The sequence below is a fragment of the Sus scrofa genome, chromosome 15 (assembly GCF_000003025.6).
Source record: "Sus scrofa isolate TJ Tabasco breed Duroc chromosome 15, Sscrofa11.1, whole genome shotgun sequence".
Classification (NCBI taxonomy): Eukaryota; Metazoa; Chordata; class Mammalia; order Artiodactyla; family Suidae; genus Sus; species Sus scrofa.
The window spans coordinates 63682031-63695750 of record NC_010457.5 but is presented as its reverse complement, the minus strand read 5'-3'; the positions used below and the strand labels follow the sequence as shown (position 1 = coordinate 63695750).

The window sequence follows — 13720 nt, the reverse complement described above, 5'->3', positions numbered from 1 at the left end:
CCTGACTAGTATCCATGAGGATGCAGGTTTGATGCCTGGCCTCACTCGGTGGGTTAAGGATCCAGCATTGCCAGCTGTGGTGTAGGTCATAGACAGGCTCGGATTAGGCACTGCTGTGGCTGAGGCATAGGCTGGTAGCTGTAGCTCCAATTTGACCCCTAGCTTGGGAACTTCCATATGCCACAAGTGTGGCTCTAAAAAGCAAACAACAACAACAACAACAAAAAACAGAATGATGTGACCATCACCCAACATAGATGATTTTCAATTAATAGCTACTCATGTTTCATCTCTATCTCTACCCATTTCTCTATCTCTGATTACCTGTGTTAATTTCATAGATTAGAATTTATATCAAATAATTTATATTTTTATTTGCTATATTTTTCAAAACACATTTCAAAAGCTATAAACATTAAGTTATACTTGAGTGGTCCTCATTTTCACATTCTTCATAAGCAAATCTGGGTGTTTTATAAAATTACCTTTTGGTATTTTAATAAAAATATCCTTTATGGAAATTGTTGCAAAATTATTTTTAGCCTTTCACTGAAAATTAAAATTCAAAAATATAAAGGCTTAGCCTCTAAAGGGGAGTACACTGAAAAAAGTACAAAAATGGATCCCAAGTCACTAACTCCTAGAAAGGAATACTGCCGTAAGAGGTAAGAAATTCCCAAGTCTGGTTTGTATTTTTGTGTTTTCAAAGACTGAGTTTTCCTTTTTTTTTTTTTAACTTATTTCTCCTCATTTTGAACAATATCTAGACCATCTATTGTTAAGAAAGGTGTGCTGCGAGAACAAAAGTAGACAATTTCTTTCAGCCCTGGCTCTCTGGCAACGGGGCCAAGTGGGAGCAGGGGTACCTGTAATAACCCGGCATCACGATGTGGACGCCGGCACTTGGCTGGCAGATAGCAGTGGCGTCCTTATCATCCATTCTGCGTACAGTGTCTGTGAAAGGTCCGGTGGCATTGATAACACACTTGGCTCTCACATCAAATTCCTGCCCTGTGAAAGAAAGCAGCGTCAATCACACAGCCCGTTTGTTTCTCTGCTTACTGATGCTTGGGATTATTAATTCATCTATTAACTTAACCTAGGGCGCAGTGTACTGTGTGCCACACTAAGTGACACAGGAAACCAGAGTCAATGAAAAGCCACACAAAAGGCCCGCATCTGAGTAAATTTACCAAAAACAAGTCCAAACTGCAGGAGGGAAAAAAAGCATGCCACCTTTTCATTTCAGCTCTCATTCTAGTTTGCAAAATGGCCGGCATTAAAGTGCCAAATAGGAAGTGAGTGAATTGGCCGCTTTCTCCTTAAAACACAAATGCAGAAGCAGTGTTGCTGTGAGCCAGTATATATCACAGTGCTGGTTTTGTTAACAGAAACAATGTCATTTTGAAATTCTGCCTCCACGGCCATAGAAGCAGACAGGAATGAAAATCTCACCAAGGTTAAAGTGATTGACTTTAACAACTTATAAACACACTGCTTGTGTCACCTAAGTGATACTTTGAAACTTGGCCTGTTTATTTAATTTTCTTCATAACATGCTTTTGTAAAAAAAAAAAAAAAACAGAATGCAGTCATACCTGTGGGAATATGGTGGGTATTTATTATTATCTTTATCATTATTATTGTTTAACACAAGAGGAAAAACTGCCAAGTCCCACAAGTGAAAATTTTCATGAGAAACCTAGTCATTATTGACAATAAGTAATATAATTAATAGGACTCTGAAATCTGGCTTCAGTAAAAGAGAAGGGAAAGAAAAACTATAATTGAGTTGTTACAAACAGGCAGGGCAAGATGCTAAGAAACCCCTGCCTGCCAGAGCTTTCGCCTACCTGTGAGGACATCCTTGCACCGTGCTCCGCTCACACGCTCCTTCCCTGTTTGGGGGTCTGTCTTCTTGAGCAAGCTCACGACTTCCATGTAATTGGCCGTGGCAGCCCCGTACCTGGCAGCAGTGAGAGCAATGGCAAGGTTCATCCGTGCGTCGTTGTGTTGTCCTGCAGCAGGGGAAAGCATCAGAGAAGGGACAGGAGTCACCTCAAGCCACAGGCTGGTGGTACAGAAGTGTGTCATTACAGATATGTCACATCTGCCCCTGTCACCCAGAATATATGTGATGGCTGGTCAGCTCTATAAGGCATGATTTGAAAACACATGGCCATTCTCGGTCAGGCATTTACCTGCCGTTTCTCCAAGTGTACTTTGTTGTACTACAAAAGGATGGAAAATATCCCTTCCCTACAGAGCTTACATCAATTATCTGAAAGTTAAGGAATAAGTAATTATTCCCTTAGTTTGGGAACATATGTATATGTCAGACTTTTCCTAATACAGACAACCCGTATGCATGAAAGTGAAGCAATTCAAAACTTCAGAATATTTGACACCCCAACTGGTGTTGATTAACAATTTTTATGAATATGTGTTCTATCTAATATTCAAAATCAAGAGCTTAATCTTCCATAGAGAATCTTTCAGTATTCTATAAAAGGATTTTTCTTGGTTTGAATTTTGATCAGAGCTCCTTAAAATGTAACATTTTTTTAAAGTCATACATAAAAGGCAAGAAATTAAGCAGGGAGAAATTTAATTACAGAACAATTCCTACCTGTATTGTTAAAGATTTATTGCTGAAAAATCCTAGTTAAAGAAAACTAAGGGGGAGGTGAAGGGGGAAAGATGATTAATCACTTTAAAATACTGGCATCACTAGAGACTTTTTCTATTTATTATTGCCAGTGGAGTTAACGCTGACCAGGAAGAATTACTCTACATCGCAGGGGCCAGGTTCTCTGTGCCCTGAATAATTAATTACCCAGGGCTAGATGTATTGAAGCAGGGTTCAAATTCTCACACATTGGGATCAGTTCTATCAAGATAATACTGACGAAGGGATGAATTTATAATGGATATTGTTGTTGATTTATGTTGCCAGAATACCAAACATTGAGTATAAATGGTTTATGTAAAACTTCTTCCTTGTGATTCAGTCTGTGCAGGGCCAGACACACTACACAGGTAATCTGTTCCAGCTAAAAGGGCAAAGTTATAAAGAAAGAATCAATGACTGAAGATTCTGCTGCCCCTCCCCACAGACATCTTATTCTAGAACTGCTGGACTAATACAATCAGCCAAGAACGTTTCCCTCAAAATTAAAACCTCTGTCACATGGAGAATATACATTCAACCTCAGTGTGCAAAATAAGGAGTTGTTTTATTCAAAAATTAATAGAATGAAAGTAGAAGAAAGAAAGCAGCAGAACTATAAGTGGGAAGAAAGAAGGGTAGTGTTTCTATTCATTTTAACTCCACACGACCCTAAAGTTGCTATTAAAATAGCCAAGCTTAAGAAACTAACTTTAATGAATGTGGGGCTCATTTAAAATTGGAATATGCTTCACAAAGTTAAATGCACAGTCCAAAGAAACAAAAATTCCATAATACATCTTCTCTTTAAACTAAAGAGAGTACCCATCTCACCCACTCTTTCCAGTAAATTTACGTATGTAACAGTGAAACCCTGAGGGGTGGTACATGAAACCCAAGTCATCTTTTCTAAGATAGAGAAATTCATCCATCCTCTAATGTGCCTTTATTTACACACAGGATGAGTCGCTGGAAAGCCAGGTGGGTAAATCAACTATTTTCAATCCTGTGTGACATCACTGTTCAAAGGAATCAGACAGAAATCCCATTGATTAAATGATAGATTTCCTGGTAAAATGATATATCTATTTACACAATCATCTGGTAATGACACTCTATAAGTTTTGAAAATACAAAATCTTTCTTTTAATACCTTTTTAAATGATAAAATCTCTCTGGGGCAATACTATTTCATCAAGCTCTATTGTTTCTATACTAAGATAGGCCTTCTTAATTAGCTTCCAAATCCCAACACTTGACAGTGAAAAAGATCAACCTCAGTTAAATGTGTGAGGTGGCAACAAGTTCCTCTGGTCCTTACTTTGCCTGCCCACTCTGTTGCTCAGTAGCAGCACCTGCCCTGACTCGGATCAGAAATGTTACTTATTTAGGAAGGCCCTTAACAGTGTCTCCCACCACAGTTCTTGTGCTCCCTTTTTCATTACTATCTAGGGTTGTCAAACTATTTACAACTCCCTGAGCATCCAGGTCATTTCATACCTTCTTGTCTTTGTCCATACTGACTCTTTTGGCTGGAAAAACATTCTGGAAACTCTACGCAACAATTCTCTCTCACGGGCGGATTTAAATACCTCCCCAGAAAGACTCTCCTTAGCTGTATTTTGTCCCTCCAAGGTGAAGCTGTTCATTCCACCTTCGGCATCACCGTTATACCTTGTACATACCATTTTTAGTCTTTATGATACTAGTTGTCCAGCTATTATCCATTGACTCAATAATAAGCCTTGGTTATGAGTCAGCTACTGTGACAAATGCAAGGAATCCAGTGATGAGAAAGACACAGTGATCTCTCTTCTCTTGGAAGTAACATCCCTTGTAATTACTCTGATTTTCACATCACCTCTGCCCAGACATGGGAAGGCAAGAAGTCTTTACTTGCTCATCTCTCCTTTTTCTCACTCATACAAAGCACAGAGCAGGTATCCAGTAAGTATAAAGTTTAGCCAAATTCCAAGAATGTGTTAAATAAATAGGTTTACTTACAGTCTTAAATTTATAGGCTTCTAGGTTTCTATAAGTCTCATATAATTACATAAAATTTTATAGTCTTTATAGATTTATAGTATTATCTTTAACTATGTAATGGAATGGTTTGTCTCATATTAAAAATTCAGGAGTTCCCTTCATAGCTCAGTGGTTAATGAATCCTACTAGGATCCTTGAGGATGCACATTCAATCCCTGGCCTTGCTCAGTGGATCAAGGATCTGGCATTGCCATGAGCTGTGGTGTAAGGTCACAGATGCAGCTTGGATCCTATGTTGCTGTGGCTGTGGCGTAGGCAGGCGGCTGCAGCTCTGATTCAACCCCTTGCCTGGGAACCTCCATATGTGTGGCTGTGGCCCTAAAAAAAAAAGAAAAAAAAATTTCAAACATCAGAAAGTTGGTGGCAATAAATTTGAAGGGAGCAGGGAATCCCCAGAAATGTATAAAATCTGAACTTGAACCCAAACCGGCCAGAAGGAGAAATGGTTATGAATGAGCACATCAAGACAACTCACAAGTTGTTCCTTTCTCTGCAAAGGAATGAAACTCAGTTATTAAAAGCTTCTAAAAATTGAGGAGTTTAAGTTTTGACTTCCCTCTGGACAGGAGAGCTCACACCTCTACCCAGAAGTCCCCACCTTGCAGACATTCAACTTAATTCATTTACCTGCTTTGATTCAAGGCAGACCTCCTCCTCCCCATCAGCATTAAATTCACCCTTTACCCTGAAATACCCAGATGCTCACAGTGTATGCTTCTTGTGAGAAGTGGTATATTTTCACTATTCTTAACAAAATCCACCCCCCGCCCCCCGCCCCCAACTCCCTTTCCTGACATTTTGAAAGGTATCTCTATGCCTCCTGTAATTTTATTTCCGGAGAAAAAAGTTTTTGACAACACTGCATGTCATTGGAATGTAATACAATAATCTCAGCTCCCCCACCCAATTGATTTGCTTATTAAGTTTGGATTTTCAAGCCTGTTTCTTTAGAGCCAGGCAGCGCGATACCATTTACTCATCAGTGAATAGCTTTACGTTGGCACTTACGCAAGGACCCAGACGGGGACTGTGAAAATCTGTTTCCTACTCTGTTCTCCTTTTGCACTTGAAATTGTACATATGTGCACATACTGAACTTACAACTCATATGAGAGGAAGCACATAAGAGGTGGAACTATAACTGTTTTCCCTTGTTTAGAGAAACAAAATATAAAATCTACCCATCCCAAAAAGACTGGTCAGTAAAGAGGATTTTGCCTTAGTCCTCAATGGCCTTGCACCCAGGGTGGTAAGAAATAACTTAAGTAAAAAACATTATAAGATGTAATCCTTTAAAGGATAGGAGTTAAATATAAATATTTTGGAGACAGAACAATATTGTTCTCTCAGAGGGTTTCAAAGTTTGGCAACTAAGTTAACATGCAAAATAACAAAAAAAAAAAGAGAGAGTGAGAGAAAGAAATAATCATTGAATGTGTGAAGAGTATGAAGAATGAGTAAACATGAAAAAACCCTAGGTAAAAAATTATCTGGCATTTTCCTGGTCCTTTAGATCTATAATTTTATGATGCTCTGAAATTCTACATAGAACCTTCTTTTATTAAAAAAAAAAAAAAAAATTATGGCATATGGAAGTTCCCGAGCCAGAGATTGAATCCAAGCCACAGCTTTGACCTACGCCACAGCTACAGCAACGCTGGATCTTTTAACCCACTGAGCCAGGTAGGGTACTGAACCTGCATCTCTGCAGAAGCCCAAGCCACTGCAGTCATATTCTTAACCCACTGCACTATAGCGGGAACTCCATATCTTCTTTTAATACAGCCATTGATATAGACAGCCAAAGACCTATCTATGCATCCAGAAATCCATAAAATTGTTATAGTATAGTCTAATTGTTAGCAACAAATTAGTTCTTAATTAAAATAACACTCGTCTGTAACTTTATCGTCAATAAAAATCTGCCACTGTTAAAACGCTTGAGAATATTTCCTTCCACCTCACTGTGCCCTGATCTGGATCTTATGCAGTTATTCAACTGCTTCTAGAAGAGGGAGAAAGGATGCTTGTGAAAAAGAATACCTCCCTAAAGCTTTAATCCCATTTCCAACGAAATCCACAGGGCATGCTTCTTGTTTCAGACTGAAGTGACATAAATGATCTCTTGGGAAGCTACTTCTATATATATGGAGCTGCAGCTGGAGCCTACTCCACAGCCACAGCAATGTGGGATCCAAGTGGCATCCCGACTTACACCGCAGCTTATAGCAACACCAGATCCTTAACCCACTGAGTGAGGCCTAGGATTGAACCCGAATCCTCATGGATACTAGTCGGGTTCTTAACCTGCTGAGCCACAACAAGAACTCCAAAGGTAATCCAAAAGCTAACAAACCAAACTCTTAACTGATTTACTCAGGTAAATTATAACAACAACTTTTCCCCAAAAAAGTACATCATAAAAGTGATTATTTGTGTGGGGGAGTCGAGGGGGTCAGGGAGATGCACGAAGCGGTTTAGGGAGAATCCACCATACAAAACACAGGGACAACTGGGTCCTAAGTTCTGAGTGAGTCACCAACCTGGATGGGGGATGTAGATGGTGCCCTGCATCCCTCTGGGTTGTAGTATCCTATAAATGGAGAGGAGCCAGGTGGGCACCTCTGAAATTACACAACACTTGCAATAGCTAATCTTCAATAGCTATCCATCTCTTAAGATTTCGCTTCTGCCTTTTTCTCATTTCTGGTTTCTCTGACATTGGCCCAGCATGTCTAAAAAGAGACTGGGTGTTAACAAAGACTAAAAGATAGGCGCTTTATAAAGGAAATCAGAAAAATAAAATCATATTCTTCTATTAGATCTAGAATTACAATGAAATCTTGATTTGGTTAGCTTTTATGAGCCATGTAATGTACTATCTTGCAAAAACTGTCCCAATTCTTCACTCTACCCTGTAGCCATGCCCAGTGCCAAGAGTTTTCATTGTGTCTACTCCCACCGGGCCTCTGGACACACCATGTGAAATTGTTTTGGTCAAGGGAATGATAGGAGATGTGATTTTTTTTTTCTTTTTTTTACCTTTTTAGGCTGCCCTGTGGCATACAGACCTCCTGGGCCAGGGATTGAACTTGGTGCTGCAGAGACTCTGCCGATCCCATTGCACCACCACAAGCAGGAACTCCCATAGATGTGATTTTTAAATGGAGATTCTGCCAATGACATGACAGGGATCCTGAGGCTACCCTTTTGACCCAAGAGGACAATGAGAGGCGCGAGGTGAGTTGCTCCAGTGATCCCAGCCAAGGCTATCCTATATGATCGAACAGAGAGTCAAGCATGTGTGTAAGTTCAGTGGAGACCAGAAGAATTGCTGAGCCAATGCCAGGTGAGAGCAGAACTGCCTAGATGAACACTCCAATACATGAGCAAGAAATCCTAACTATTTTTATGCTACTGAGTTTTTATGGTTGTTCTGTGGTATTACAGCAACAGATAACTTATACAGGCTTATACTTAATATAGCCAATTTTCTAATAAAGTCAGTTGCAGCTTAAAAACAGGTTCTACCTTTGAAACTGCATTCCAGGATGGCTATTTAGAGCAGAATTCATTTTCCTTTAGAAATGCTATAAATAGATGGTGGCAGGTGATTAAATTGTGGCACAAAAGCTGTTTAGTGCAGGGGGTACCTGAAAAAGGAACTCAGTAACAGCCTCGATGCCTATGACCCCCTCGCTCTCACCCTAAATCTCCTGGCTCATCCTCAAATAATAAGCTGCTCTTTCATACCTCTCACTTTGCTTTTTGCTCATGTTATCCCTACTCCATGAACATCTTGCCTTACCTGGTCAACTCTTCAAACGTTCATCTTTCTTTCATGAAACCTTCCCTGACTCCTCTCAGACACAATAGCCTTCTCTCTGCTATGCTTCTATGGCACTATATATGTACCCTTATTACAGCATAAACTATTTTCTAAATAATTGCATTCAACACTTATTTATTGAGCAAATGTGTACTAAATGCTTTAAAAAGTGCCAGGGATTGTGCTTGGGAGCTGTAATTACAACAGACACACAAACACACATAATTCCAGGCCCAGGGTACCTTGATTCTAATACAATCCTAGACAGCAGGATGTATTTTACTGAATTTTGCTTTACCAGTGCCTACCAGCAGCACATGCTACCTGGTAGACATTCAGGTATTTGTTGAATGAGTAAATGAATGAACATGATTACAGAATATAATCACAGGTCAGAGATCCTTCAAATATGGGAAACATGCTTAAGTCTTAGAGATTTTAGAAACGGTCCCTACCCTTACTCTAGCTATGGTCTCCACTGAATCCAGGGACTATTGTCTCTCCACCTGGCTACCCAGCAGACAGTAGAAACAGGAGGTCTTCTATCACAAAATTTTTGGTACAAGTACAAGCAAAAAGAAAAAGTTAGAGCAAGCAAGTGATAAAGTTAGAGCAAGCAAGGGTTTGATGTAGAATTAGAACAGCAAGTGGCAGACCCCTCTAACAAATACTGATTGAGTACATATTATGAGCTAGGCATGAAGCTAAGCATTAGGAATCCACTGAATAGGGAAAATAAGCTTACCCTAGTCTCTGGCTCTACAGAGCTACATTCTAATGGGGAAGACAGGTAAAAGCAAGTAAAACAAATTAATAAGACAATTACAAATTGCAATAAAGGCAACAGAAGGGAAAATAGGGGTCAGGGAGAGCAACTCCCTGGGGACACAAGGATGGCAGGGCAGTTAGGAAAAGCAGTCAAGATAAGCAAGAAGTTGAGAAAATGCAGGGAAGGCAATCAAGTCCTAAAAGCACGAGTGCCACCTATAAACTTTAATCACTGCTAATGAGCAAAAGCATGTATCCAAAGCTCATATGAAGCATAAACTATCAGAAATGTGACCATGGTATTATACAAACACATTTGATTAAATAGTGCCTGCAAAGTGATTTTTTTTCATTCATAGTTTAAAATAGTCACCTATATTTTACATATACTTATCAGGAATTAGGTTTAAAAATCCTCCTGGGTTGATGTACATTTTTTTGCAGGAAATGTCTTCTAGTATGGACTAGAGAAACTCAAAATAAAAGCATGATATTCAAAGTTTATGAATTGAAGTAATTTGCTGTCACTTATCCATACTACAGTTCTCAGGAAGGGACACCTGTTAGCCTTGAGCAGGTAATCATTTTTATTATTAAATACAAAGGTACAATTAAATACAGGCACAAGATGTGAACTGCATCATAATTCTGCCCAGCCTTTTTCTTTACAATATCCTTTTCATTATCTTGGGTCTTTTGTTCCTTCATCTTTCTTTTGTCTCACCCTAAGTTCTCAAATAAGCTATTTACAATCTGAATAATTAGCAATCAGTATGGATCTGTGGTCTCTGGCCCCATGTAAACGAAATACTGTGAAGGGCCTTAATATAACATATTTAAGTACATAAAGTTTCTATACCCTCAAGGCTTTCCTTTCTTAAAAAAGTTTTAAATGAATCTAATGAAGAGTAAGTTTTCTACTTTTCAAATACTTAGGAATCTAGCTAGATTTGAATGAAACTAAAACCACATTTACATTGCAAAAACTAGAATGCTTTGGGTAGTCATTTGCTCTATCTATGCAAAAATGTCTATATATCAGCTTATGGTGAAGACCCCTCCCCTCCTGTGCCTACCCAGGGCAATTAGAATAAGCCAAAAATAGATTTTTATATACTTCTAAGAAGAAAAAGGTAAAATGAGCAATGTGGCAAAAATTAATTGAAACCAGTTGAGGAGTCAGGAAGCAGGACATACAATAGAGGTGAAAAGCAGCAGCACCATCCCTTTCCAGGGGTACAGGGACAGAGTGGTCAGCAGTGATGGCAGAACAAGACAGAGGGGTGGGTAGCACAGGTTCTGGGATAGGATTTCATCTATGGCTTTGGTTGCTGCAGCTATTTTTGGTCCCTTATTCTCCAGCTATGCCTTCAGCAGTTTTCCCTGTATTTCTGCCGGTTGCTCAATGTCTTCTCCAAAAGTTTTTTTCTGCTTAAGTCAGCCCTATTTATTTTTCTCTTGCCTGTGACTAAAAACCTGGGCAAGTCCCAAACCTGTGCCTCAGTTTGCTCACTGCTCAAGCAACACAGTGGAACTTCATGATCTCTCAGGCTCCTTCCAGCTCTACCATTTTTCTAAGCTGCAATCACAAAATGTCAAATAAGCCACCTGAAAACTTGAGAATCAATTCTATAATCAATTAACAGAAGCCCTTCAATGGGAAATAAGCCACCTCTCATAGAAGGACTGGCAAAAGTGAGTAAGTGAATCCACTTGCTGATTCAGAAACACCCCTCCGTCGTGGTCTCATTTGTGTGTCAGTACATGCACACAACTTTTTACAAACCCATGGCATGGCTCCCCCCGCCCCAGGGATGATTCTGAGTGTGAGCTACATAACAAATACATGGAACCGTGTGCCGAGGACCAGCTGGGGAATTCTAACTGGAAGCAGCCTTTTGAGAACCTTTATCTGTGCAAGTTGAGTCATGTATCTTATCAGATTCCTCTCTCTAATCACAGGAAGATTCCATACCTTATCAAATTGTTATCAAATCGGTCTGACCAGAGCCCAACATCCTGATTGAAAAGAATGTGCACTATCACTTTAACGTGAGAAGCAGGCTAACACTCAGCCCAGGGAGAGCACCGGGGCCAGGAAACGGGGAACGCCTGAGTTCAGGACACAGAGCATCAGACTGGCTTGATACTGGGCACATCCCTTTAACCGTCAGAGTCTGTTTCTTCATCTGAAAAGCAGAGTTAACATCAACTTTTCTGCCACCGAAATGATCAGATTAGAGCACACATGGAAGCATTTGTAAAGTGGGAAGCATTGTGAAAATGAAGAAAGAATAATTACTGTTAACAGAGATATCCTTCTACTGAATTTACCTTCCCTCTCCTTTTGTTTGATTCAGTCGTTAACTTGTTGTCCAAGTCATAAGCATTCCTCCGTTTTGAGAATAATACCTCTTAGCTACCTAGTTCAATGTTTATTGAGAAACTTTACTTGGGGCTTGAACTCCAAAAAAAGAAGACTATTAAGAATTGAATTCTCTCCTTAACTACAAAAATCAAACTTTCAGGCTCAACTGACAAATATATTTTTAACAGATATTATTTTAACTATAGTAAAATTTATCCAATTGCTTTTGCTTGAACTTGGTATTTACTATGCAAATTCCTGATCTTAATTAACTAGGTTATTTAAATAGGTTTGCCCTACTGCATTTTTTTTTCTTTTTATGGCCACACCCGCGACACATGGAACTTCCTGGGCTATGGGTCAAATTGGAGCTGCAGCTGCCAGCCTACATGCTAGCCTCTGCCAACACTAGATCGGAGCCACAACTGAGACCTATACTGAAGCTTGTGGCAACTCTGGATCCTTGACGCGCTGAGTGAGGCCAGCAGTCAAGCCAGCATCCTCACCATCCTCATGGAGACTACATCAGGTTCCTCACCCACTGAGACACAATGGGCACTCTTATGGAATTTGTTTTTTTAATAAAAATAGCAATCATGAGTCATCTCATCCACATGGATGTTTTGTTTTTCATAGGAATTAATAAATTAAGGGCAAGAATTTATTTCTACCCACCTGAACCCTCACTACCACTGATTTATCATCAGGAAGGACAGTAGTGCCAGGCATGTAGGAAGGAGCTAAAGTATTTGTCATCTAAGTTTAATTTATAATTCAATAGTCTGTGAATTTAGCTACTGCCCATCAATTTAGCTTATCACCTTGAGAATAGTAAAAAAAAAAAAAAAAAAAGATACTGTGAATCTTTACAGCCAAGATCATACGCTGAGGCAGAAGACCGAGGTGCAAATACTGTGAGAACCAGCTTAAAGGGGCTCTTCTTTAATGTCACTACCTACCTCCTAACAGCTAGTAGAGTATCAGATATCTCCCATACAAAGGAAGCTTATGCAAAATGTACTTATCAATGAAATTGTGTCAATATTGCAACTGCATACATCAAATAGTATGCCAGATGCTCTAGCCATATTTTTAAAGCCAACAAACTTGTTCTTCTGGAAAGAAGTACACAAAGGAGAAAAAAAAAAAAAAAAAAGACTAGACATAGTAAGGAAAAAAAGATCTACTTTGAGAAAGTAGCTTGAGCTGCAACTTACTGATGAGTCAATATGACTGTTCATATTATTTAAAAGGCTAGAAATGAAATTAGATAACTGCATTATATTATCTAAGTTGAAAATGTTCATTTGTAAGTAAAAGAAGACAATCCGTATCCTGACGTAAAACCAAAAATTTTTGGTCATTGCTCTAACCTTCAATGATACTTCAACTTCCAGCTGGCCCAACTTATATCTCATATAAAATTTGAATATGAACAATGTGGTGAATAATACTGAGAACTGTCTTTAACTTAACTGGATATAATAATGGCATAACAGCTTTATATTATTAAAAAATAAATAAAGACTAATCCTTATCAGTTAAATATGCTTTAAAATGCTCTAGATGTGGGGCACACTTTTTCTTTAAAGACCATTCAATCTCTGTTGAGCTACTCAACTCTGCTGTTGGCAATACCTAAATGAATTAGAGTGGCTGTGTTTCAAGAAAACTTTATTTTAGGGACACTGAAATTTAAATGTTACATAATTTCTTGTCACAAAATTTAACCATTTCATTTTTGGCCATGCCCATGGCATGTAGAAATGCAAAAACAAAAACAAAAACAAACCATGCCACAGCAGGGATCCAAGCCACTGCAGTGAAAACTCCTGATCCTTAACCTACTACACCACAAGAGAACTCAAAATTTACCATTTTAAAACGTAAAAATCATTCTTAGCATACAAAATAAGGAGGAGGTAGAGATTTGACCTCTGCTCTCGGAGAAAAAAAAAAAGCAGGGGAGGGACAGAGAGGGAGAGAAGAGGTAAAATAAGAGTACCCATGAATTTGTAATTGTTACAGCTGACGATGGCAC

At 39.0% G+C, this 13720-nt stretch overlaps 1 protein-coding gene across 6 annotated transcripts in view; it reads right to left on the bottom strand.

The window, feature by feature from the left end:
• Nucleotides 1-13720, bottom strand: part of GPD2 (glycerol-3-phosphate dehydrogenase 2) — a 135914-nt gene that overhangs the window by 32886 nt on the left and 89308 nt on the right. For all 6 annotated transcript variants that reach the window (XM_021075780.1, XM_021075778.1, XM_021075777.1 and 3 more), the window contains 2 exons: nt 1854-2018; nt 867-1011 (listed from right to left, as the gene is read on the bottom strand). In XM_021075780.1, coding sequence (XP_020931439.1) covers nt 867-1011; nt 1854-2018 — 310 coding nt within the window. The remainder of the gene's footprint in view (nt 1-866; nt 1012-1853; nt 2019-13720) is intronic.